General features: G+C 49.4%; 1 protein-coding gene across 2 annotated transcripts in view; it reads right to left on the bottom strand.

Moving 5' to 3' along the window:
• LOC140420693 (metabotropic glutamate receptor 1-like) overlaps positions 1–27,610 on the bottom strand; it is an 842,616-nt gene that overhangs the window by 271,414 nt on the left and 543,592 nt on the right. For both annotated transcript variants that reach the window (XM_072504696.1, XM_072504691.1), the window contains exon 3: positions 25,519–25,768. In XM_072504696.1, the coding sequence (XP_072360797.1) occupies positions 25,519–25,768 (250 nt within the window). The remainder of the gene's footprint in view (positions 1–25,518; positions 25,769–27,610) is intronic.

Raw genomic sequence — 27,610 nt, 5'->3', positions numbered from 1 at the left:
CTTTACGAGCACATCTAGTCCTCCTCTCCTTGCACCGATGTGGGAATTCAGTACACAATTGCCTCTGTCATCAGTTTTTAAACTCAAGTCCGATATAAAATCGGGGGGAAAAGGACCAAATGTCCGACCAGAGGGGGAGCCACCAAATTTGCGACTTACTCCTTCATAGCCGTCACCGGCAGTCCCTGGGGGGTTACTATTGACCAGATATCTAACTGGACTAGTCCCAGAAATATTGTGAATACAAGTGCAAGCCAGAGCCTGGATATTCTGTGACGAGTAACTGATCTCCTAACTCCCCAAAGCATTTGTTTCATCTGCACAAAGCTGGGAGTGTGATCAAATATTTTCCACTTATTTGCATGATTGAATCTGCAACAACATTCAGAAGGCTCAACACCATCAGGACAAAGTTTAATTGGCACCTCACCCACCATCTTAAACACTCACACGATCTTATCGCCAGTGTACAATGTTACCAGTATGTACCGTCTACAAGGTGCACTGCAGCAATTCATTAAGGCACCTTCCAAGCCCATGACCTTTACTGGAAACCCAAAGTCAGCAGGAGCAACATCACCTGCAAGGCCCTACACCATCCTGACCTGTAAGTATATTGCTGTTCCGTCATCATTGCATTTTATTGCAACATTCAGATCAGATTGATTGTTAAGCTCCCTCCCTAACAGCACTGTTGGCCTATTACACTACGTGGACTGCATTGGTCCAAGGAAGCATCTTAAGGATGAACAATGAATGCTGGTCTAGCTACCAATGCCCACATGTGATAATAAAGCAGTGATGGTTGGATGTACACAAATGTTCAGATAGTAGGCGAGAAGGGCAAAGAAGGGCAATCGATTCCTTTTCTTCTGTCCAAAGCCTGTGAAAGTTGCAAATCAGAGGCTTTGGTTATTTGTTGCAGAAATATTTTTACTGTCAACTCATTTGGTGTTTCTGGGGAAGACCTGCTTTCACTTTGTTGACTGTCTACTTGCTTCAGTGACACTGCCGGGTGCCCGGCTCAGTTGGTCCCAGGGTGCCCGGCTCAGTTGGTCCCGGGGTGCCCGGCTCAGTTGGTCCCGGGGTGCCCGGCTCAGTTGGTCCCGGGGTGCCCGGCTCAGTTGGTCCCGGGGTGCCCGGCTCAGTTGGTCCCGGGGTGTCCGGCTCAGTTGGTCCCGGGGTGCCCGGCTCAGTTGGTCCCGGGGTGCCCGGCTCAGTTGGTCCTGGGGTGCCCGGCTCAGTTGGTCCAGGGGTGCCCGGCTCAGTTGGTCCCGGGGTGCCCGGCTCAGTTGGTCCCGGGGTGCCCGGCTCAGTTGGTCCAGGGGTGCCCGGCTCAGTTGGTCCAGGGGTGCCCGGCTCAGTTGGTCCCGGGGTGCCCGGCTCAGTTGGTCCAGGGGTGGGTCTCTTTCATGTCACGAGGATTTGATTATCTGTTTCACTATTTTCTTGAGTTGCAGGGGAGGGGAAGCGTGGGGGTTTAGGTGTCTACACCAGCTGCTACACAGTCGCTAGCACTCGTACCCCAACTGGTGCAGCACAGCCAATAATACTGCCAAGAACACCTCTCTGCGCATCCAGCAGGAGACAAATTAACAGCTCATTTCACAGCATATATTATCCTCATGGGAACCCTACAGATCAGTTTACTTACGTTTGCAATTTTGAATGCAGGAGAACGGAACAAGGAACGCAGAATCACACAGGATTCAATTGGTCAACCCTCGGCTAGTTATTTGACAGAATTACCCAATTATTCCAACTCCTCCATTCCTTCCCTTTGTTCTGGATTGACTTCCATTACAAGTACTTATCGAATACTCTTCCGATAAGTTACTATTGAACCTGCTTTCACCACCCTTCCAGTCAGCATATTCCTGATCGTAACAACTCGCAGTGGGAGACCATTTCTCATCCTCTCCTGTCTGATTTGTTGCTTATTAGTGATGGGACCCTGTCAAATGAAAAGTGCCTCGAGTGACACTGCGGTATGCTAATGTGTCACAGGAGAATGAAAAGCTGACCTGCGACTGACAGCTTTGTCACTTTTGCTTGCAATGGAGATCATTAAATACCTAATTACTATTCAGTGCTACACCCGGGCTTCCTCATTTTGCACTCAGCCCCCTCACAGTAATTAACAATTGGGTTGGTTGAAATGCCTATAGCCTCCTAATTGCTGTTGGGGATTTTCAAAGTTCAGTGTATAGGTAGCATGGTGGGTAGCACTGTTGCTTCACAGCGCCAGGGTCCCGGCTTGGGTCACTGTCTGTGCGGAGTCTGCACGTTCTCCCCGTGTCTGCGTGGGTTTCCTCCGGGTGCTCCTGTTTCCTCCCACAAGTCCCGAAAGACGTGCTATTAGGTAATTTTGGCATTCTGAATTCTCCTTCTGTGTACCCGAACAGGCGGTGCAATGTGGCGACGAGGGGATTTTCACAGTAACTGCATTTCAGTGTTAATGTAAGCCTACTTGTGACAATAATAACGATTATTATTATTCAGTACATGGCATTCTTGCTTCTTAATCGGTAGGTTGTAGGTCCAAGCCCTGATCCAGAGACTTGTGCATATTATCCAAGGTGCTGGAGATGTTTGAGGCATTAAACCAAGCCTGTCTTCTGAGGTGGATGTAAAGGACCCTACAATGCCCCATAAGCTGCTTTCCACCTTAGAGGGGGAGAGCTGACTGGTGGTGATTTAACCTGAGGATCACCACACCTCAGGCGAGGGGCAAGGTTGAGAAAGCGGGGTCTTCATGAATAATCTCAGCCGGTAGGAATTGAGCCCGTGCTGCTGGCCTCACTCTGCATCACAAACCAGTTGTCTAGCCAACTGAGCTAAACCGGCTCCCACAACACATTTTCGAAGGGTAGGTGTGTTTTCCCTGATATTCTTGCGAATATTAATCCTCAACCAATATCACTGAGAGACAGGTCATCTGGTCAAGCGTTTAATTGCTGTTTGTTGCATCTTGCTGTGCTCAAATTGGCTGCCCTGTTTCCCACGATACAACAGTAACTGCACTTCTAAAAGTATTTAACTGGCTGCCAAGTGATTTGGGATGTCCAAGTTATTTCTGTCTTTCTTTCTAACCAGCTAACAGTTGAATGGTTTAAAGCAGTGGTGACTCACTTGGGGTTTGTCTGATAAAATAGGGGAAGGAGGCATGATCTAAAATTGCTGAATTCAATGTGGAGCAAAGATAACTAGGCCCCCACAAGGGGAAACCACCCGATTATAACAAATCCCACCAACCCTGTAACTGAAGTGTTGGAGCTCCTGTGAAGAACAAGGTTGCTGTTAACACTGAGATCTTTCTCGCACTACAGAGTCTGTAAAACCCAGAAACCAATTTAGGCGCTCTGCTGGTACAGCAGGCATAGGGGAAAATAATGTTTTGGGTCATCATTGCTTATTGTACCCAATGACTGCAAGAAGACAAGCTGAATGAATCAGCTAAGGGGAGGCAAAAACAGACCCAGACACGGTAGGAATTTCTCACTTGAATATTTGTTCCATCAAACTTCTAACTCTTTGCTGGAGGCCTATACAGACTATTAATGGGGAGTGGGGGTGGAGGGAAATCAGTTTCAGGACTACCCTAAGCTCATGATGGGCTGGGATAAGAAGGGAAGGACGCAGTGAGCAAAATTTATGGCAGAGTGTGTGGGCGCTAACCCGAGGTGTTTAATAGGGACCATAGGAACAGGAAGATGCCATTCAGTTCCTTGAGCATGATCCACCATTCAATTATAATATTAATAATTTTTATTGTCACAAGTAGGCTTACATTAACACTGCAATAAAGTTACTGTGAAAAGCCCCTAATCACCACATTCTGGGGGTCTCCCAGGTTAGCTTGGTGGTCAGGGTCAGTTGCCCTTCCCCTGGAATGTGGGCAACTTGACATTGCACAGCTGGCACCCTGGCACTGCCAATATGCCAAGATGGAACTGCTAAGCTGTCAGGAGCACTGCCTGGGTGTTAAGATGGCAGTGCAAGGGTGCCAGGATGGCACTGCCAAGGACTAGGAGCGAGGGGGGCAATGCCCATGAAAGGAGAGTGGAGGATGGGCTTGAATAGTAGGAGTGTTCAGGGGCCTCAGAGAGGTAGGGGAGTGACGGATGGGGGTTCTGGAATGGAGGGGGTGCTGTAAGGGGGCTTGGGGGATCCTGAAGAGGGGAGACTCCAGGGACTCCATAGCATGTGTCCTCAGTTGGGGGGGTGGTGTGCCCATGTGTGTGAGGGTGACATTGCCCATGGGTGCAGGGTGTGGGGGATTGACAAGCTCACAGAGATCGAGACACCCTTTCAAAATAGCGCCCTGATCTCTGAGTTCAGCTCCCCAGTGCTAACCAAAATTCCAAGTGTGGGCTAAACCAGTGAGAAACTCCCCAGGGCCATAAAAAATGACTAAGTGTCATTGAATAGCGATGGGGGACTCGCCGGCCCTGAAAACCCCCCACCACAAATGAATTTAGAAACCTTTCCAGAGATTCAAGCCCAGAATGTCAAAGTGCTCAAGGTGCCTTTTAGTTCCAGGGGAAACAATTTCTCCCTATCTGCTCTATCAAAACCCTTTATTAATTATTGTGCCTCTATTAAATCTCCCCCTTAATCTGCTCTGCTCTAAGGAGAATGGTCCCAATTTCTCCAGTCTCTCCACATAACTGAAGTCCCTCATCCCTGCCAGCATTCATGTAAGGTTCGATTCCGGGTTGGGTCACTGTCGGTGCGGAGTCTGCACATCCTCCCCGTGTGTGCGTGGGTTTCCTCCGGGTGCTCCGGTTTCCTCCCACAGTCCAAAGATATGTAGGTTAGGTGGATTGGCCATGATAAATTGCCCTTTGTGTCCAAAATTGCCCTTAGTGTTGGGTGCGGTTACTGGGTTATGGGGATGGGGTGGAGGTGTTGACCTTGGGTAGGGTGCTCTTTCCAAGAGTCGGTGCAGACTCGATGGGCCGAATGGCCTCCTTCTGCACTGTAAATTCTATGATAAAATCCTTTCACACCTCGACCCAGGCTTCACAGACCAAATTCAAAGAGAACTATGCAAAGACCACCTACATTTCATAACCCAGGCTGGCCAACCAGAGGTTACTTGTCGGCTAGGACAAAGGGCCCCACAATCTTCCTTTAAGTTTTTAATGGTCGAGACAATTAACCATTTCGGGGAGGCAGACGAGGGATACATGTCCTTTGTCAAAGACAATGTGGAGAGGTAGGAGTCATGTGACATGGACCATTAATATAGCCTTGTGGAACTGCAAGCTCAGTTTAGTTTTGATCATCCTACAAGCAGCCTCGCAGAAAAGGAGCTGCCTGCCCAGGTTTGGACACCTGATCCCCAGCTACATTGCTTCCACAGTGCAGCACGGTGGCACAGTGGTTAGCCCTGCTGTCTCACAGCACGTGGACCCGGCTTCGATTCCGGCCCTGGGTCACTGTCCGTGTGGAGTTTTCACATTCTCCCCCTATCTACGTGGGTCTCACCCCCACAACTCAAAGGTGTGCAGTGTAGGTGGATTGACCACACTAAATTGCCCCTTCATTGGAAAAATTCAAAAAAATAATTAAATTACATTGCTTCTACTGGAAAATATGAACTATTGGCTGTAAGATTGATTCATCCTGTATTCCTATCTCACAGACCAAGGTAAAGGAAAACCTCATTGGACTTTGCTTCTGGACTCTGGAACCCACGTGAAACAACATTTTTTTTGTTCTGTGGCCTTTTCCCTTCCCTATTTTCTCTGTCCCTCGTTTACTGTGTGAGTGCACAGGGGACAATGTTGCGACCTTCCTCCCTTGTTTTGAGCTTCCCTGCTTCTAAAGGGGGAAGCAAATCAAAACACCTTTCTGTAACGGATGGGCGGTCGGAGGAGACAGCGGTACAGTTAACCCCCCCCACCACCACCACTCCTGTCCATAACAAGATTTAATAATAACTTTAAATTGGTTTTATATTTGGGAAAGGAAATAATGAGGGCAAGGAAAAAGGAAGACTTGCATTTATGTAGCGCCTTTCACAACTTCAGCCTGTCCATTTACAGCCAGTGAAGTTTTTCTGAAGTGTTGTCATTGTTGTAATGCAGGAAACAGAAATCAATTAACTCAAAAGTTCCCACAAACATTATCATGATAATGACCAGGTAATCTGATTTTGGTGATGTTGATTGAGGGATGAATGTTGGCCAGGACATGAGGGTTAGGTGCCCAGCTCTTCTCTGAAATCAAGCCATGGCGTCTTTTAGGACTACCTGACAGGGTAAACTGGGCCTCAGTTTAACATTGCATCCAAAAGACAGCATCTCCAACAGAACAGGTTTTAAATCCCCACCTTCTGATTCAGAGGTATACGCGCTGCCTACTGAATGACAGCTGACTTTGGCTGCAAAGTGCTTTGGGACATCTTGAGGTTGTGAAAGAGCAATGAGAATAATTGGATAACTTATTGAAAGAACTGGGAGAGGAATAATGGTTTCAGTCTTCTAGACTGCGTGATTACCTGATTAAAATTGGCAGAGTACTCTTGTTTTAAAATTTGTGCTCTTGGTTTAGTATTTAATTTGTGCTGATATGCTGGTACTAACAGGACCTGGGGATTTATTCATTCTCTGGAATCAATATTGGGATGTCATTTGATTTATTTATCCACAGGATGTGGGCGTCGCTGGCCAGGCCAGCATTTATTACCCATCTGTAATTGCCCTTGAGGAGATGGTGGTGAGCTGTCTTCTTAAACCATTGCAGTCTGAACAATGAAGCTGTTCGCACACTGCTGTTGGGGTAGAAATTCCAGAACTTTGACCCAGTGATGATGAAGCAATGGCGATATATTTCCAAGTCAGGATGGCGACTTGGGAGGGTTGTTGAAAGTCGCGGTGTTCCCCTTGTGCCAGCTGACCTTTTGGTGGTTGTAGGTTTTGAGGTGCTGTTGAAGAATTCTTGGCGAGTTGCGAGTGAATCTTGCAGATGGTGCACACTGCTACCACTGTGTGTCAGTGGCGGAGGGAGGGAATGTTTAAAGTGTTGGATGGGGCACCAATCAGGTGGGTTGATTCATCTTGGGTGGTGCTGTGCATCTTTATTGATTGCCAGGGCAGCACTTATCCAAACAAGTGAAAAAAAAATGAAAATCGCTGACTGTCACAAGTAGGCTTCAATGAAGTTACTGTGAAAAGCCCCTAGTCGCCACATTCCGGCGCCTGTTCGGGGAGGCTGCTGGCCTGCCTTGGTCTGCTTTAAAAGCCAGCTATTTAGCCCAGTATGCTAAACCAGCCCCCGAGAGTGTGGAGAGTGTTCATCACACCCCTGACTAGTGCCTTGTCGATGGTGAAAAGGTTTTGGGTAACCGGGAGTTGAGTCACTTGCCACAGAATGCCCAAGCTGCAGTGTTTATGTGGGTTGTGCAGTTAAGCTGCTGGTCAATTGTGACTCACAGGATTGTGATACCAGGGTATTTGACCACGTAAATTATATTTAACATCAAGGTAGGGCGGGGGGAATCTCTCTTATTGGAGATGGTCATTGCCTGGCACTTGTGCAGTATAAGTGCTACTTGCCAGTTATCTACCCAAACCTGAATATTGTCTGGGTCTTACTGCAGGCTGGCATTGACTAGTTCATTGCCTGAGGAGTTGTGACTGGTAAACGTCCCCACTTCTGAATTGAAGAGGAAAGGAAGCTGAAGATGGTTGAACCTCGGACACTCTCCTGAGGAACTGCTGCAATGAAATCCTGGGGCTGAGGCGATCAGCCTTGAGCAACAATCAACAGTTCCCTTTGAGCTAAGCACGACTCCAGCCAGTGAGGAACTTTCCTCTGATTCCTATTGACTGGGGCTCCTTGATGTGACAGTCAAATGATTCCTTGGTGTCACCCTCATTTTACATTGGGTTTTAATTCTTTTATCCATGTTTGCACCAATGTTCTTCTGAGATCTGGAGCAAAGTGGTCCTTGTGGGCCCAAATTGAGCAGGTTATTACCGAGTAAGCGTCACATTTTTCAAAAACTAATCTTTTTGTTCTCCACATTTACATTATTTTCATCAAACAAACAACAAAAGATAAACAAACAAAGCAACAACTTCAAAAAACAGCCCCATCAATATCCAGTCTGATACATCAACTTGTACATTCCAAAAAAAAGTTAGCAACAAAGCAAAGAAAAATAAACCAAACTCCCCCCCGCCCCCCCCCCGAGTGTTCAATGGCAACTGGCTCCCAAAAGTGCATAATAACTTCGCGCATGAGGTTAAGACGTTCAGCCTTCACAGCACCTGATGCCACAGACCTTCTTCCATTACCTCCTCCATCTCTTCTTCCCACTTGGCCTTAATCCTTTCCATGGAAACCCTGTCCTCCTCCAGAATCTTCCCGTAAATGGCCGACAGCACACCCTTCCCCAATCCCCCTGCCGACAGTGCCTCCTCCAACAACGAGGGGATTGGCGCGATGGGAAAACTCTGAACCTCCTTCCTTACAAAGTCTCGGAGCTGCAGGTACCTAAACCCTTCCCCTTGCCCCAGTCCGTACTTCTCCCCCAACTCCTCCAACCTCACAAAATGTTCCCCAGTAACAGGTCATTTAATACCACGACCCCCCCTCTCCTCCCATCTCCGAAACCTCCCGTCCAACCTTCCTGGCCCAAACCTATGATTCCCCCTGATCAGCAGCTCCCCTGAATCAGCCCCAATTTAATGTGCTTCCTCACCAGCCTCCAAATCCTCAGCACTGCCATCACCACCGGACTCCAGAGTACTTGCCCGGGGCCATCGGAGGCAGCGTCGTTACCAGCGCCCTTAACCCCGACCTCCTACACAAACCCTCCTCCATCCTAACCCCGAGACTCTCTCCCCCACCCCGCCTGCCGCCCTCTCTGCTGGGCCATCTTCCTGACTCTGGCTCCCTTTTCCCCCAGATGAACGAGGTGGCCACTTTGTCCACTTCCTTTAAAAGTGACTTGGGTAAAAAGACCGGCAGGCACCGAAACAAAAACAAAACTCACGGCAGCACATTCATTTTAATCACCTGCACTCGGCCCGCCAATGACAGAGGGCGAGTGTCCCACCGTGCCAAGCCGGCCTTCACCCTCCCACCAAGTTGGTGAAATTGTATCTTTAGAGCCCCCCGCTCCTCCGCCCCCCCCCCCCACCCCGCCCCACCATCCCATGTCCTGTGTACCCGAAGTGGGTTGTTGCCCTGCAAAATGGCAGCCCCCCCCACTCCCGGCTGGGACACCATAAAATACTCACTCTTCTCCAAATTTAATTTATACCCTGACAACGACCCAAATCTTTGGAGAAGTCCCATTATGTTCCTTACCAACGTACTCGGCTCTGAAATTTATAACAATAAGCATGGCAGCATTGTGGATAGCACAATTGCTTCACAGCTCCAGGGTCCCAGGTTTGATTCCGGCTTGGGTCACTGTCTGTGCAGAGTCTGCACATCCTCCCCGTGTGTGCGTGGGTTTCCTCCGGGTGCTCCGGTTTCCTCCCACAGTCCAAAGATGTGCAGGTTAGGTGGATTGCCCATGATAAATTACCCTTAGTGTCCAAAATTGCCCTTAGTGTTGGGTGGGGTTACTGGGTTATGGGGATAGGGTGGAGGTGTTGACCTTGGGTAGGGTGCTCTTTCTAAGAGCCAGTGCAAACTTGATGGGCCGAATGGCCTCCTTCCGCACTGTAAAGTCTATGATAAATTCTATGATAAATCATCCGCATACAAAGATACCCTATGTTCCATCCTCAACCCCCCACCCCGCCGCACGATCCCCTTCCACAGTCCCAAACCCCTTAAAGTGATGGCCAATGGCTCTATCGCTAATACAAATAGCAAGGGGAACATAGGACACCCCTGTCTGGTCCCCAGGTGCAGAGCAAAGTACCCCAAGCTCGTAATGTTTGTGCGGACACTCCCCATCAGTTCCCTATACAATAGCCGTACCCACTCCGTAAACCTTGGCCCAATCCCAAATTTCTGTCGGGCCGCGATCAACTACCCTCACTCTACCCGATCAAACTCCTTTTCCGCATCCAACGCCACCACCACCTCCTTTCCCTCAGCCAGCGTCATGATTACATTTAATATCTTCTGACATTCGAAAATAGCCACCTTCCTTTCACAAACCCTGTCTGGTCTTCCTAGGGGAGGCACCCTCCAGCTTAGCCGCCAGCACCTTCGCCAGTGTCTTGGCGTCTACATTCAGTAACGATATGGGCCTTTACGAACCACATTCCATTGGGTCCTTGTCCTTCTGTAACAACAGGGAGATCAAAATCTGTCCCAAAGTTTGTGGTAGTGCCCCACTCCCGATCGCCCCTCAAACAACCCCACCATCAGCAGCGCCAATTTGTCTTTGAACTTATTCTGATATTCCACTGGGAATCTATCCGGCCTAGCTGCCTTCCTGATTGCATCTTCCCCATTGTCTCCTTTACTTCCTGTTCCCCCATTGGCCTCTCCAACCTAGCCCGATCTCCTCCCCCAGCTTCAGGTATTCCAACCCATCCAGGAACTCCCTCATCCCTCGTTCTCTCCTGGCGGTTCAGACTTAAAGAGCTTTTCTTAAAACTCTTCAAAAACCTTATTAATCTGCTCCAGAACCACCACCAACTTCCCCGTCCTATCCTGCACCTGGACTATCTCCCTCGCTGCCGCCTCCCTCCGGAGCTGGCCTGCCAACATGCGCCTTCTCCCATATTCGTAAATCGCTCCCCTCACCAGCCCTCAGTTGGCGCACCGCTTTCCCCATTGACAACCGGTCAAAACAAGCCTGGAGCTGCTTCCTCCTGTTGAGAAGTGTTGGATCTGTAACCTCGTGTATTGCCTGTCCACCTCCAACATCTTCTCCACCAACCTTTGGCGTTTCTCCCTCTCCTCTTTATCCACCTTGCCCTTAAATGATATCACCTTCCCCCTCACTGCCGCCTTCAGGGCCTCCCACACCACTGCCTGCAACACTTCCCCTGTACAGTTAAATCCTGTGTATTCCTCAATCACTTTACCAATCTTCTCAAAGAAGCTTCGGTCCCCCAACAACCCCGCATCCATTCTCCACCACGGCCTCTGGGCTGCCCACCCCTCTCCAGGGCCACATCCACCCAGTGCGGCGCATGGTCTGAAATCGCTATCGCCAAATACTCTGATCCCGTAATCCCAGCCAACAATGCCTCCCCTACCACAAAAAAGTCTATCCTCGAATACACTTTCCTAATGGGGGAGATGAACGAGTACTCCCGCACCCTCGGGTCCAATAAACCTCCACAGGTCCGCCCCTCCCATCTCCCTCATAAGCCCAGCCAGCGCCTTCGCCCCCCCCCCCCCTCCCCCTGACTGGGCAAGCAAGCGTGGCTGTGACCTGTCCATTCTCGGCTCTTGCACCATATTCCAATCCCCTCCTGCTACTAGTTTATTAGCTTGTGTGAGTCCAAGTCTGGGATGGCCGCCAGCACCTTCCTCACAAACAGTGCATCATCCCAGTTAGGGCCATACACACTCGCCAGTACCACCAACTTCCCACAATGCCCCTGTTACAATTACGTATCTACTCCCCCAGTCCGCCACCACCTTCTCCATCTGGAACCTCACTCTCTTGCCAATCAACACTGCTACCCCCCGAACCCTGCTATTGAACCCTGAATGAAATACCTGGCTCAGCCAGTGCTTTCTGAGCCTCACTTTCACCTTCAGGTGGGTCTCCTGCAACATCACTACATTGGCCTTTTAAGCTTTTTAGGTGAGCGAACACCCTCTATCTCTTCACCGCCCCCTCCCAAACCCCTCACGCTTCACGAAACTATTCTGACCGGCGGTCTCTCACCCCGCCCCCCCACCACTCCTATCCGCCATCATCATAACTCCGGGCCCGGCCCCGGCTCTTTTTTGCCATTGAACCCCTCCCCCCTCCCAGAATCCCCCCAGCTATTTCCTCTCGAAAACACCTCTCCCAGCATCAATCCCCTCCCCCCACTTTTTACACCTCCCAGGCCCATCGAAACCTGTTCAACCAGGCTCCGATGACCATGGCCCCTCCCCCACCACACTTCCGTTCACTAGCCAACTTAGGCTTGCTAGTGTGGAGGCCCCTGCACAGGCCCCCCCTCCGCCCTCTTCCCTCCCCCATGCCCAGTCCCTGAAAAAATACCCATCAAATAAACAGCTAAACAAACCCAGTGCAAGCACACAAACTCCCGAAAACCACCATCATGAAAAATCCCAAGTCTTCCCAAACAGGCAACTTCACACCCTTAAACCACCAATACAAAACGGGAAATAAAACTATATACAACCTTCCACCACCCTAACCTCAGTCCACGACAAGACCCCAGTCCCATTTCTCATTTACGCCCCAGTCTTTCAGCCTTCACAAAAGTCCTTTAGTAAAAGTCCTTTGAGTTGTCGGTCACCCTCAACTTCGCTGGATTCACCACATTGAACCTCACACCACTGCTGTACAGTGCCGCCTTCACTCGACTGAAGGCTACCCACTTCCTTGCCAGCTCCACGGTTAGGTCCTGGTATATATGCATACCAGCTCCTGCCCACTGCGTCTCACGCTTCCCTTTCGCCCAACGCAGGGCCTTCTCCTTCACATGGTACCTGTGAAAACAAATTATTACCGTCCTTGGTGGCTCATTCATCTTTGGTTTTGGCCTCAAAGACCGAGCCCTGTCCAGTTCATGCCGGGAGAGATCTTCTCCCTACCCCAGCTGCTCCGCCAACATCTTGGCAAAGTACTCAGTTGGCCTTGGGCCCTCCACCCCTTTGGGCAGACCTACAATTCTTAGCCTAGAGCTATTTCCCAGGTCCTCCACCTTGGCTCTGAGTCCTTCGTTGACCTCCACCACCCTCTGCTGCTCTTCACCCATTGAAGTGAACTGGTCGTTATACTGCGACAAAACCTCCTCCACCCCCTTCAGCTTCTCTCCCTGCTCCTGCACCATGGCCGATATCTTCGACACTGCCACCTTCACAGGGGCAATTACCTCCTACACCAATACCTTCATTGCTGCCATCATTTCCTTCCTCATCACCTCCATGTGTTTGGCAAACTTTTTTTCTCAAATTCCACAGCCATCACCTCGGTCGTCTTTTCTGCTGTGAAGGGTATGGCCCCACCCAGCAATCCCGCCTCCGCCATCTTTACTGCTGTTGGGCTGACCCGTTCGCTCAACAGCGAACCTTCACTTGGCCCCCTCTTCCCAACGGCTTTCTTCTGTCTTTTAGGTATCCCCTCCTTCCTTTTGTCTTCCCTCATGTGCTCATCTAAAAATTGCCCCTGGGACCGGGCATTACATTTTTAAAAAACAAGCCTCAAGCAGGAGCTACCCAACATGCGACTTCCACCTACATGCCGCCACCGGAAGTCCGAGTAAGTGTCACTTGATGGCACTGCTGAAGGCACCTTCCATCATTTTGTTAAGGATTGAGAGTGGCGGAATTGGCTGGATTTGCTTCTTTCTGCTTTTTATGGTCAGGGCATACCTGGCAATTTTCCAATTTGTTGGGGAGATACAAGTGTTAGAAATGTAATGGTACAGCTTGGTTAGAAGCACAGTTCGTTCAAGAGCACCAGTCTTTAACGCTGTAGTTTTGCGTGGCACCTTGTCTTTTGACAAGGTGCCACACAAAAGGTTGCTGCATAAACTAAAGATGCATGGCATTGAGGGTAAAGTGGTAGCATAGGTAGAGGATTGGTTAACTAACAGAAAGCAGAGAGTGGGGATAAATGGGTGTTTCTCTGGTTGGCAACCTGTAACTAGTGGGGTCCCTCAAGGATCAGTGTTGGGCCCGCAGTTGTTCACAATTTACATAGACGGTTTGGAGTTGGGGACCAAGTGCAATGTGTCAAAGTTTGCAGACGACACTAAGATGAGTGGTAAAGCAAAAAGTGCAGAGGATACCGGAAGTCTGCAGAAGGATTTGGATAGGTTACGTGAATGGGCTAGGGTCTGGCAGATGGAATTCAATGTTGCCAAGTGTGAGGCTATCCATTTTGGGAGGAATAACAGCAGAATGGATTATTATTTAAACGGTAAGACGTTAAAACATGCTGCTGTGCAGAGGGACCTGGGTGTGCTGGTGCACGAGTCGCAAAAAGTTGGTGTGCAGGTGCAACAGGTGATTAAGAAGGCTAATCGAGTTTTGTCTTTCATTGCTAGAGGGATGGAGTTCAAGACTAGGGAGGTTATGCTGCAATTGTAGACGGTGTTGGTGAGGCCACATCTGGAGTATTGTGTTCAGTTTTGGTCTCCTTACCTGAAAAAGGACATATCGGCACTGGAGGGAGTGCAGAGGAGATTCACTAGGTTGATCCCAGAGTTGAGGGGATTAGATTATAACGAGAGGTTGAGTAGACTGGGACTGTACTCATTGGAGTTTAGAAGGATGCGGGGGGATCTTATTGAAACATATAAAATTATGAAGAGAATCGATAGGATAGATGCGGGCAGGTTGTTTCCACTGGTCGGGGAAAGCAGAACCAGGGGGTATAGCCTCAAAATAAGGGGAAGTAGATTTAGGACGACGTGTAGGAGGAACTTCTTCACCCAAAGGGTTGTGAATCTCTGGAATTCCTCGCCCAGTGAAGCAGTTGAGGCTCCTTCATTAAATGTTTTTAAGAAAAAGATAGATACCTTTCTAAAGAATAAAGGGATTAAGGGTTATGGTGTTCGGGCCGGAGAGTGGAGCTGAGTCCACAAAGATCAGCCATGATCTCATTAAATGGCGGAGCAGGCTCGAGGAGCCAGATGGCCTACTCCTGTTCATAGTTCTTATGTTCTTATGTAGTCAGGATATTGTCAGGGCCCGGAGACCTTTCTTTATCCTGGGCCCGCAGTTGTTTCTTGATATCACACAGAATGAATTGAATTGGCTGAAGACTGGCTTCTGTCATGCGAGACACCTCAGAATGAGGCTGAGATGGATCATCCACCTGGCACTTCTGGTTGAAGATGCTTACAAACGCTTCAGCCTTGTCTTTTGCGCTCATGTGCTGGGTTCCCCCATCAATGAGAATGGGGATATTCATCAATCCTCCTGCTCCCATTCATTGTCAAATGGCTAACCAACATTCACAACTTCATGTGGCAGGACCGCAGAGTTTGGATCAGATCTGTTGGTTGTGCGATCGCTTAGCTTTGTCTATAGCATGCTGCCTCCACCGGTTAGCATGAATGTATTCATGTGTCGTCGCTCCACCAAGTTGGCACCTCATTTTAGGTATGCCCAGTGCTGCCCCTGGAGGTCTGTTCTGCAGTCCTCATTGAATCAAGGTCGGTCTCTTAGCTTGGTAGTAATGGGGTGTGCTGCAGCATGAGGTTACAGATAGTGCCAGAGTACACCTCTGCTGCTACCATTGGTTCACCGTGCCTCATGGATGCCTGTTTGAAGTTCTAGCTCTGTTCTAAATCTATCCCATTAGTCTCCAGGGATCTACAGGTTAGGTTACAGGGGATAGGGCTGGATGGGTGGAGGAGTGGGCCTAGGTAAGGGTTCTTTTGGGGGGTTGGTGCAGACTCAATAGACCAAATGGCCTCCTTTTGCATTGTAGGGATTCTATGATACAGCACAGTGTTAGTGGACGGGCTGTGTTTCTACTAGGACAGTGCAGTGATCACTTCTACCAATACTGTTTGGGCAGATATATCTGCAGCATGAAAAATGTAGTGAACAAAATCAATTGGATTTTTTGGGGGGGTTTGTTCACTCATCAGCTGCCACAGGACTCAGTCTGGTTGCTCAGTCATGATGATACCAAATCATTCTTGGTGATGTACACTGAAGTCTCAAACCCAGAGTACATTCTATGCCTTTGCTGCCCTCAGTGCTTCACCCATTCATAGAATTCGGTGGCAATACTGAGAACTCCGAAGGCACTTATTTAATTAACTTGATTTGAATTCCCCACTTGCTGTCTTGGAATTTGAACATATATCGCTGGTTCAGTGGCTCAGTAATGTAGCCACTATGCTACCAGGCTTACATGTGGACATGTACTGGGTGTCCGCAGGGCAATGAAGACAATTATAATTCTTGAGCTCCTTCATCATCCACAATGCCCCTTAGGTGGAGAGAGGGTATGAAAACAATCAGGGGAGTTGGGACGAGGATGCTGGCAGCAATCAGGTGAGGGAGCTGTTGATGAGCAGTTCGCATGGGAGTTGGCAATGGTCTTTGGAACTGCAATGGGCTGTGGAGGATCTCAGGTAATTCTATTGTACCTTTCCGGCCTGCAGTGGTTCCATTAACTGCGCTATTTAGACCTCAACTCGATTGGTGCTAGTTCTGGGCAAACCAATTTGATACAATGAGCATTAAACAGGCTCTAGCTCGGTTTAGCTCAGTTGGCTGAACAGCTGGGTCATGATGCAGAGCAAGGCCAACAGCGTACAGACTGAGGTTATTCATGAAGGCTGCCTTCTCAACCTTGCCCCTCGTCTGAGGTGCGGTGACCCTCAGGTTAAATCATCACCAGTCTGCTCTCCTCATCAAAGGGGAGAGCAGCCTATGATCATCTGGGGTTATGGCGACTTTATGGTCTCTTAATTGCATGTGCCAGGGGCTCATGTCCACTTCAGGGAGGGTTCTGGATGCCTCTTTTGATATATCAATATGATTGATGCCACCCTTCCAGGTCAGGCATAAGTGCAAACCACTCACCATATTTGATGCTTTTGCATCCAGTCTATCCATGTAATGGACACAGCTTCATCAAATTCCTAGGCTCCATTCTAAAAGTTACTTCTTAATCACAAGCCACAGCCCGTGGGCCATCTACCTGGCTCCCCGCTGTGATAATTCTTTATGATTTGGTAGCAAGGCTGATGCAGGACTTCCATTTAAAATATCCTGCCTTTTTGGAGGGGAGGGGGGCTGGGTGGTGGGAGGGGGAGGTAAAATATCTATATTGTCTAGAAGCTACATTTTCCCAAGGACAACACGTTGTTTGTATTAATAACCTTTAAAAGCCAACAGTGTCCTTGACTTTATTAAAGAATTTTATTTCTGTAATAACTTCTATCAAAATGGGGAGTAAGAATGGGAATACTCCCTTGAATGTTATTTCACAAAGTAACTGATGGTTCATGGAAAACGCTCTACCTCGATAATAGAGCCACATGATCCCTCACACTTCCCAGAGCGGAAAGGACAGTGTGGCACTCGACTCGAACTCTCAACCAAAAGATGATATTGATATGTAGTATATTTTATATTTGTGGCAGTAATATTATTAAAAATATGTGAGAGCATACCACTCAACCGACAAAATAAATTAAGGAGAGGATTAGATCCAAAGAGGAGAGATATAAAGTAGCAAGCCTGAGGATTGGGAGAGGTTCAGAATTCAACAAAGGAGAACCAAGAGACTTATTCAGAGGGGGAAAAAGTGTGAGAGTAAACTTGCAAGTAACATAAAACCAAACTGTAAAAGTTTCTATCAGTATATAAAAAGAAAAAGGCTAGTAAAGACAGTCCGAAACAAATTAATTTACAATACAGAATGAGGAAATGGAGCAATTAAACAACTACTTCAGCTCTGTCTTCATGGAGGAAGACACAAATAATTTCCCAGAAATGCTGAGGAATCAGTGAGAAGAAGGAATTGAAGGAAATTACTATTATTAAAAAAATAGTGCGAGAGAAATTAATGGGTCTGAAAGCCGATTAATCCCCAGGGCCTGATACATCCCAAGGTGCTAAAGAAAGTGACCATGGAAATAGCGGATGCATTGGTTGTCATCTTCCAAATGTGATGAACGTAGAAATTGATATGTAGTATATTTTATATTTGTGGCAGTAATATTATTAAAAATCCTGGTTTAAAATATATGCAGGCAATGTGCCTACTAAAGATGTAATTAAGGTGTCGTAAACGTGAGTTCACCATTGCTTCTAACCATTTACTTGTTTACAAATAGATGGCTAATGGAACACTGTTTTGAATGCAGGGCATTCCCTGGGATATAGATAATTTGAGGAATTGTGTTTAGTCCTAAATTAAGCAGGTCATGGGCCATCTAAGTGGGATACAGATGATGTAATTAATGGGAGGAGCCAGGTCTGTCTGTGATTTTCAGTTTTACTAAATGCTGTTAGGTTGAGCAGAAAGGACTGACAAGTCAGAAGTGTATTGGATCTGCTCTTGAAAGGAGCTCTCTCCAAAAGACTCGACACACAGGACCTCGAGTGAACCTGCTTTGTTAACGTTATTTATAAGTGGCATTTGAACTGTATTGGGGTTGCTTGGTTGGAATATTTACAGTGAAGGTGTTGGGCACAAGTTATAGTTTTTCCTTTTATTTTAAGAACTGTTTAACTGTGAATTGTAAAGCTGCATCTTTGATGTTAATGTGGTTAATTCTGTGTTTAAATTAAAGTTTGTTTTCACATACAAGATACCCATTGGTCAGAGTCATCACCTGAGGTGAAGTATCCTTTCCTCACATTTATTACAAATTGAAAATTGTTTGGGATTCTGGTCCAGTAGCCTAACAAAAGTTGGGGTGTGGTCCAGTATCTTAACACAAAATCCTTTAGATTCTGGAACAGTCTGGCAAATTGGAGGGTGGCAAATTTAACCCCACTATTTAAATAAGGAGGGAGGGAGAAAACAGGAAATTAAAGACTGATTAGCCTAACATCAGTAGAAGGGAAAATGATAGACTATTTTAAAGGATGTGATGACAGGACACATCGAAAATGCCAATGGGATTAGAGAAAATCAACATGGATTTATGAAAGGGAAATAATATTTGACAAACCTACTGGAATGTTTTGAGGACTTTACTGGCAGTATTTGGATTTTCAGAAAGCTTTTGATAAAGTCCCACTTAGGAGGTTAGTGTTCAAAATTAAAGCACATGGATTGGGGGTAAAATACCGGCATGGATTGAGAATTGGTTAGCAGACAGGAAACAGTGGTGAGCACTGCTGCCTCACAATGCCAGGGGCCCAGATTTGATTTCGGCCTTGGGTGACTGTCTCTGTGGAGTTTGTATCTTTTCCCCGTGTCTGCGTGGGTTTCCTCCAATTTCTTTCCACAGTCCAAACATGTGGAGGTTCGGTAGATTGGCCATGCTAAATTGCCCCCGACGGTCCAAATATGGGCAGGTTAGGTGAGGTTACAGGGATAGTGCAGAGGGAGTGGACCTATATATTGTGCTCTTTTGGAGGGTCGGTACAGACTCGATGGGCCAAATAGCCTTCTACTGCACTGTTGGGATTCAAAGTACTATGGAATAAATGGGTCTTTTTCAAAGTGGCAGGCAATGACTAATGAGGTCCTGCATAGATCAGGGTCGGGATTCTCCCCTACCCGGCAGGACGGGGGTTCCCGGCGGGATGGAGTGGCGTGAACCACTCTGGCGTCGGGCCGCCCCAATGCACCTTTAGCCCTCACCTTGAGGGGCTAGGCCCGCGCCGGAGTGGTTTCCACTCCACCAGCTGGCAGGAAAGGCCTTTGGCGCCACGCCAGCCAGGGCCGAAAGGACTTCGCCGGGCGGCGGAAGTCCGCGCATGCGCGGGAGCGTCAGCGGCCACTGACGTCACGCCCGCGCATGCGCAGGGGGGATGTCTCTTACGCCTCGGCCATCGCGGTGGCTGTGGCCGAGGCGGAGGGAAAAGAGTGCCCCCACGGCACAGGCCCGCCTGCGGATCGGTGGGCCCCGATCGCGGGCCAGGCCACCTGTGAGGGCAACCCCAGGGCCAGATCGCCCCGCGGCTCCCCCAGGACCCCGGAGCCCGCCCGTGCCACCTAGTCCCGCCAGGAAGGTAGGTGGTTTGATTCATGCCGGCGGGACAGGCATGACAGCAGCGGGACTTCGGCCCATCGCAGGCCGGTGAATCGCCGGGAGGTCCCGCCGACTGGCGCGGCGTGATTCCCGCTCCCGCTGAATATCCGGTGCCGGAGAATTCGGCGGCCGGCGGGTGCGGGATTCACGCCCAGGTATTCGCAATGTACATCAATGATTTGGATGAGGGAAACAAAAGTAATATTTACAAGTTTGTTAATGACATGAAACATGTTGGGAATGTGAATGGTGAGGAGGATGTTAAGAGGCTTCAAGGTGATTTAGACAAGTTGAGTGAGTCAGTAAATAAATGGCAGATACAGCATAACGTGGATAAATGTTATCTACTTCGAACGAAGAGACAGGATGGTGGAGTATTATTTAAGTGATGATAGATTGGGAAACCTTGACATACAAAAGGACTTGTGTGTCCTAGTACACCAGTCATTGAAAGCAAGTATGTCGGTGCAGCAAGCAGTTAAGAGGCTAATGACTTGTTTGCCTTCTTTACAAGAGGACTTGAGCACAGGAGCAAGGATGTTTTACTGCAGCTGGACAGAGCCTTGGTGAGACCACGCCTGGAGTATTATGTGCCGTTTACGCCCGCTTACCTAAGAATGAATATATTTACCACAGAGGGAATGCACTGAAGATTCACCACACTGATTGCCAGGATGGCCGGATTGTCATTTGAGGAGAGCTTGAGTCGATTTGGTCCGTATTCACTGGAGTTCAGAAGAATGAGAGGGCATCTCATTGAAACACATACAATTCTGGCAGGGCTGGACAGACTGGATGCAGGGGTGGGGTGATGTTCCCCCTAACAAAGGGGTCGAGAAAAAGGAGTCATGGTCTCAGGCTATGAGGTGGGCCATTTAGGACTGAGATGAGGAGACATTTCTTCACTCGGAGGTTGGTGAACCTGTGGAATTCTCCACCACGTGAGGCTGTGGAGACCAAGTCACTGAATATATTTATGAAGGAAACAGATAGATTTCTAGATTCAAATAATGTCAAGTGGTATGGCAAGGGTCTGGAGAGAGCACATGGGTGTGGTGTTGAGATAGAAGATTAGTCATGACTGTGTTGAATGGCAGAGCAGGCTCAAAGGGTCACATAACCTACAACTGCTCTTAATTTCAATGTTTCTATGTTTCAAACACTTGTTCAATGCTGTACTGAATGTATTCAGTTCTCTGAAGTGTATTTGAACCTGGGATATTTTCACTCAGAAATGAGTCGGGTGAAGTGTATCAATCGAGATAATTTAGTTCAAAATTTTTGATAAGCACAAATATGTCAGGATATGGGCTAAAGGCGGGTATATGGAATTAGATCACAGATCAGCCATGATCTCATTGAATGACGGGACAGGCTCGAGGGACTGAATGGCCTACTCCTGTTCCTGTGTTACTAAACGTATTAACCAGAGTCAACTGGACACATGGAGCAGAGGTTTTCAGATGGCAGGGTTTCCTGCCCCAGCAGCCATCTAACATTTCTCATTGGGGAGGCAGCACGAGAGCACAGTGGTTACCACTGTTGCTTCACAGTGCCGGGGTCCTAGGTTTGATTCCCGGCTTGGGTCACTGTCTGTGCGGAGTCTGCATGGTCTCCCTGTGACTGCGTGAGTTTCCTCCGGGTGCTCCGGTTTCCTCCCACAAGTCCAAAAGATGTGCTTGTTAGGTGGATTGGACGTTCTGAATCTCCCTCTGTGTACCCGAACAGGTGCTGGAAAGTGGCGACTAGGGGATTTTCACAGTAATTTCATTGCACTGTTAATGTAAGCCTACTTGTGACAATACAGATTATTAAAAAAAGGAGATGCTACCTCAGGGACCTGCCAGCTGCTCTGATTAGCCAGCAGCACTGTCGTCCCAGCAGTGCCACCGGGAACAGTGGCCACTGCTGGAAATACAAGCAGTCCCCAAAGCTGAAAAATTGCAGCCGGGTATGCAGAAGGCCTTGAGTGGCCACTTAAGGGCCTCTGCTGGGGTGAGGGTGGGCGGAGCATCCTAGAACTCGCCAGCCCCCTGTAAAATTGCAGCCAGGTCAGAGTCAGGTAGGAAGGCAGCAGGAAGGCCATCCTGGGAATTCGATAGGCTCCACGGCCTACAAACCTGCCGGTGGGGGATGCTAAAATTATGCCCTTGGTACCCTTGAGTCATGACGTCAAAGTATTGGTGCTGACATTGGAGTGAAACATTTATGGTGCCAGAGATTCTGACGGCAATTACATACATCAAATAAATCAACCGTTAAAAAGTCCCGTAAGCTTTATTTTTCAGACAGCATTGCTATGGAAGCCAATGGCTAAAGGCCAATCAAAAAGCAGCCTGAAACTGATCACCTAAACAATCAAAATCCTCTCAATCTTCAATTAACATTGCCTTATGATAAACTTACAACACTGAATGCTGTAGTATACAATTGTTCAGCGTTGGATTGTTTGTGTCAACTATTCTCTGTTCCCTATGCTGTTAGTCAAGTCTGAGTGTGGTCATGAAGGAATAGAATCGAAACTGAAAGCAAGCAGCTGGAAGCATGAAAGAGCAGTCATTTTAAAACACTGTAGGCTCCTGAACACAAACTGGTGTCATCTCTGCATAGCTCCGAGGTATAAAACACAATGGGCAGAATTTAGCCCCCTCCTCCCACAGCATGTTTTTCAGCAGATGGAGGCAGACTGCCATTGAGCATGGCGGGATCTCCCAGTCCCGCCGCTGTGTAAATGGGATTTCTCGCGGTTCGCACAATCCGCAGCCGGGGAACCTACTGTGGGTGGGTGGGTCGCCGTCGGTCAGGGCGAAAGATCTTGCCAGTGGGAACGACTGGAAAATTGCGGCCACTGAGGGCCTCACCTGCCAGGGGCCCCTCGTAAGGGAAATCGTGAGGTCGGACTCAGCCATCGTTTCTCAAATTGCTTTCCCAGGTTTGGTTTCAAAAGATTTGGGCCAGGATTTTCCAAGCCCGCGCCGGGTCTGAGAATCGTTGGTCATGCCAGAGGTTCCCGCCACACGGCTCCGAGGCCGGGACGCGATTCTCCGGCGACCGGAGAATTGGCTCCAGTCGCGCGCGGTCGACACAGCGCCGGCCGGGGGCCACTGAAAGAGGCCCCCGCGGCGATTCTCCGCGGTCGACCGGCTGAGTTCCCGCCGAGTTCCGCCGGCATGGTGGCCATCCTGGCGGGGGGGGGGGGCAGGGGGATCAGACTCCGGGCGGGGCCTGCATGACGGCCAGGCCTGCGATCGGGGGCTGCCGACCGGCGGCCGCATGCGATCATGAGAGGGCCTACCTCCTTCCGCTTAGGCCCGCTGTGTTTCTCCGCCATGTTGTGCGGCGCCAGCATGGAAACGGCCACCACGCGCATGTGCCTGCGTGGATGCGGCCACCACTTGCATGCGCGGCCCCTCGCCGGCAGTGCATGGCTGCATATCGGCGCCGGAACTGCGCGCAGCACTCCAGCGCCATGCTGGCAACCTGTGGCCCACTGAATCACTGGGCCAAGAGGACGGTGATGCCGGCGTGCAACACTCCGGTGTTTACGCGGGCGTCAACACTTGGCTGGGATTTTGGAGAATCCCGGCCTTGATCTGTCAGAACCAACTCGGGAATTTTTAACCTCTTGGATTCTGGTTCAAAACTATCAGGCGGAAGTCAGTGTTAATGCAGAATAACTCGTGCACATTGCGGAAGGGAGGGGCAAAACACAAACGGGGAACAAAACCACATTAAAAAGTCAAAGAAACTCTGAGCAAATGACCACTGAATGTTGGATGTAACAGATTTGACATGTATCTGACTGAGCTTCTCTCTGTGCTAGTGGACAATCCACATGGAATCCTGGGAAGAGTTCAGGTTCTGAATTTAAAGGGCGTTACCAGCAACACAAAATGGATGGCTTTTGTACAGCTGAAATACCACTGAATTCAGGTATAACTGTTCCAAATCAAACTGTCAGCCAGGTCTGCTTGAGCTGTTAAAATAAAAAATAATACAGTACCAAATCCTTGTGTTTTTTCTTTTTTGGCTCCAGAATAGCTTCTTTATTAAAGGTTTTTATGGGTCCACAGGCCCAATTATCATCCCAAAACCTTTGGTGTTGAGCACCATGCACAAATCCATTTTCAGAAGATCCGCCTTTACTGTAGCTTTGTTCTCTATACTCACTCCTACCTCTCCACTTTATGGGGTGACATGTATAAACTGATACTTCCGGGCTGCTTCTGACAACTGGAGTGAAGACAGGGAACTGATGGAAATGGAAGAAGGGAACAAAGTACATTCAAATGGCGCTTTTCAGGACTTCAGGGTATTGCAAATCGCTGACAGCCAAAGAGATACTTGTGAGCAATGTTCCCTCTGAGGTGCGCATGGTGGACAACCATATAGCAATCAGACCGCCCTGCGCAGGGGAAAAATAGGTTGTGTACAAGCATCAGTCATTTCAGGTTGCGTACGGGCATGGTTCTGGCGGGAACATTGACCGTGGAGTGCGAAGAAAAAAACCAGGCTGTGTACTGAAAAGGGAAATGTCTTTGCTTGTGACGTGCACTCACTGTTGTAATGTAGGAAAATGGATGGAAAACAACGCAGGGCACATTGACATAAATCCTGAGCCCCCTTCGTGACCAATAATGGTGACGGAATTGATTTTTGGGGCAGGGTTCTCCCCTACCCGGTGGGGCGGGGGGTCCCGGCGCCGAGGAGTGGCATGAACAGCTCCGGTGTCGGGCCACCCCAAAGGTGCGGAATCCTCCGCACCTTCAGGGGCTAGGCCGGCCCCGGAGTGGTTTGCGCGCCGCCGGCCAGCGTGGAAGGGGATTGGCGCCACGCCAACCGGCGGCGAAGGGCCTCCGCTGGTCGGCACGAGTTGGCGCATGCGCAGGAGTGCCAGCGTGTGCTGGTGTCATCCCAGCGCATGCGCAGAGGGCTTCTTCTCCGCACCGGCCATGTCGGGCCGGTACAGCCGCCGGTGTGGAAGAATAGAGTGGCACAGGTCCGCCCGCGGATCGGTGGGCCCCGATCGCGGGCCAGGCCACCGTGGGGGCACCTCCCGGGGCCAGATCCCCCCGCGTCCCCCCGGGGACCCCGGAGGCTGCCCGCGCAGCTAGGTCCCACCGGCAAATACCTGGTGTAACATACGGCGGCGGGACTGGCCAAAGACCGGCAGCCACTCGGCTCATCACGGGCCGGAGAATTGCCGGGGGGCCGCTACCAGCGGCCGCCAACCCGCGCGGCACGATTCCCGCCCCCGTAGAGTTTGGCAGCCGGCGGGGGCAGGATTCAGGTCGCCCCCCGGCGATTCTCCAACCCGGTGGGGGGTCGGAGAATCCCGCCCCTGAAATCTATTCCATGTATAATATGGGGATATTATTACATAATATTTTAAAAAATAGAGTACCCAATTCTTTTTTTTCCCAATTAAGGGTCAATATAGTGTGGCTATTCCACCTAACCTGCACATCTTTGGGTTGTGGGGGTGAGACCCAGGCAGACATGGGGAGAATGTGCAAACTCCACACGGACAGTGGCCCAGGGGCGGGATCAAACCTGGGTCCTCAGCACCCTGAGGCAGCTGTGCTAACCACTGTGCCACCTTACCGCCCTACATAATATTAAACAAATAGAGTGTAGTATATTATCACATTGTGATATGAGGATACATAATAGCTCGACACATTGGTACCAGAAACATTAAATAAAACAATATGTTTACCTGCCAATAAGCAGAAGCTCTCCCAGTACCCCGAGTCTTCTCATCGCCATAAGTAGGCCTCTCACTGTCATCCCCTCGCAGAAGCAGACTACAACTCTCGCCTTCGGCAGCCTTTCCCTTAGTTTTCTCAGCAGTCTGTCGAAAACCTTTTCCCCGGCGTTGCTGTAGATTTTACCTGAATGTGCGATGCACAGTCCCTCCTGTGCAGCTAACTCCTTGAAAGCATCCATGCCGCTCTCTCCATAGTTTCCTGAAAGAGATGTCAGATACTTTTGATTAAGGATTAACCTGGACAGTGACCATGGCAACAGCATTATAGACAATGCCAACTCTAGCTCAGTGGTAGCACACACACCTTGCAATTGTGGGTTTACGTCCCCTTCCAAAAATAAGCACATCATTTCACCTGACAGGCGAGTTCCCCCGGTATATTGGCCAACATTTTTCCTTCAATCAACATCGCTAAGAAACAGGACACCTGGCCGTTTTTCCGATTTCTGTCTGCTGGGCTTTGTTGGGAGTACATTGGCTGCCATGTTTCCTACATTTCAAAAGCGGCCACACTTTAGAAGTATTTTCATAGAATTTACAGTGCAGAAGGAGGCCATTCGGCCCATCGAGTCTGCACCGGCTCTTGGAAAGAGCACCCTTCCCAACCCCACACTTCCACCCTATCCTCATAACCCAGTAACTCCACCCAACACTAAAGGCAATTTTGGACACGAAGGGCAATTTATCATGGCCAATCCACCTAACCTGCACGTCTTTGGACTGTGGGAGGAAACCGGAGCACCCGGAGGAAGCCCACGCACACACGGGGAGGATGTGCAGACTCCGCACAGACAGTGACCCAAGCCGGAATCGAACCTGGGACCCTGGAGCTGTGAAGCAATTGTGCTAACCGCTATGCTACCGTGCTTGCCCATTTTATTGGCAAACATTTTGCAGAGGGGGCACCTGAGGATGTGAATGGTGCTATAAAAATGCACATCTTGGGCAGGGTTCTCTGGCCTCCCAGCCGCATGTTTCACGGCACCAGGAGGTGGCGCATTATTCACTGCCGGCAGGATTCCCTTTTCCCGCCCCTGTCAATGGGAGTTCCCATTGAAGCCACCCCACACCATCGGGAAACCAGCAGGCAGGGCCGCGCTGCCGGCAGAGCCAGAGAATTCCACCGCCAGCGAATGCCGGAGAATTCCAGCCCGTGTTTATTTATTTATTCAGTAACCGAGTTTGTGTCAAACTACCCACAGGTTCGTAAACCATCTCCATGTCGTTGCTTAACAAATTTTTAATGACCAAATGTTGATTTATCAGGTCGCAAGAGATGAATGCTGTGAACACTCATAGGTTTGCGCGCCATTGCTTTGTGAACTAATTGAATGTGGTTGTGATTGAGGTGGTTAAGAACCGATGGCAGTTGAATTCCACGGTTGGTTTTTCCATGGCGGATGTGGTGAGCCATTTCCACCGGTACCATCTTCCACTCCTGCCAGAATCGACGGGCTTTTGCATGGCTCGCCTGCTCCACCACTGGAGAATCCACTGGGATTGGGTTGACTTTAATGGTAAGGGGAGAACGGCAAAAAAATCCCGCCTGTAGTATTTTTTTAATTTGGTGGGTTAAATAAGGTGAGCATGAGGTTTAGCGCTGTTACCCGGGGGCTTGTTTCCTTTCCCGCCGTGTGGGACCATGTCTAATCCACGGCGGCGGGACTGGCCAAACACCGATGGCTGCTCGGCCCATCGGGGCCCGGAGAATTGCCGGGGGGGCCGCTGCCAACGGCCCCCGACCGGCGTGAACCCCACCCCCGTCTGAAAACCGTCGCCGGAGGATACGGCAGCCGGCGGCGGGGTGGGATTCGCGCCGCCGCCCCCCCAGGGGATTCTCCAACCCAGCGGGGGGGTCGGAGAATGCCGCTGATGGTCTCTTGAAGACTGGAACTATAGCAAATGGAGGTTCAAGATAAATACATTGATTAAAATCAATTACCAGACAGAGTTTTCTTTGCTTAAATCTTAAGCAAGGAGAGATACTCCTGAAGATATGGGAGGTTGGGACTCAGCTCTACAATTAACAGAAGATATAGAA

This window comes from Scyliorhinus torazame, chromosome 1 (genome assembly GCF_047496885.1).
Source record: "Scyliorhinus torazame isolate Kashiwa2021f chromosome 1, sScyTor2.1, whole genome shotgun sequence".
Lineage (NCBI taxonomy): Eukaryota > Metazoa > Chordata > Chondrichthyes > Carcharhiniformes > Scyliorhinidae > Scyliorhinus > Scyliorhinus torazame.
Note: the sequence above shows the minus strand (reverse complement) of the source record. Positions and strands in the feature narration are given on the sequence as shown.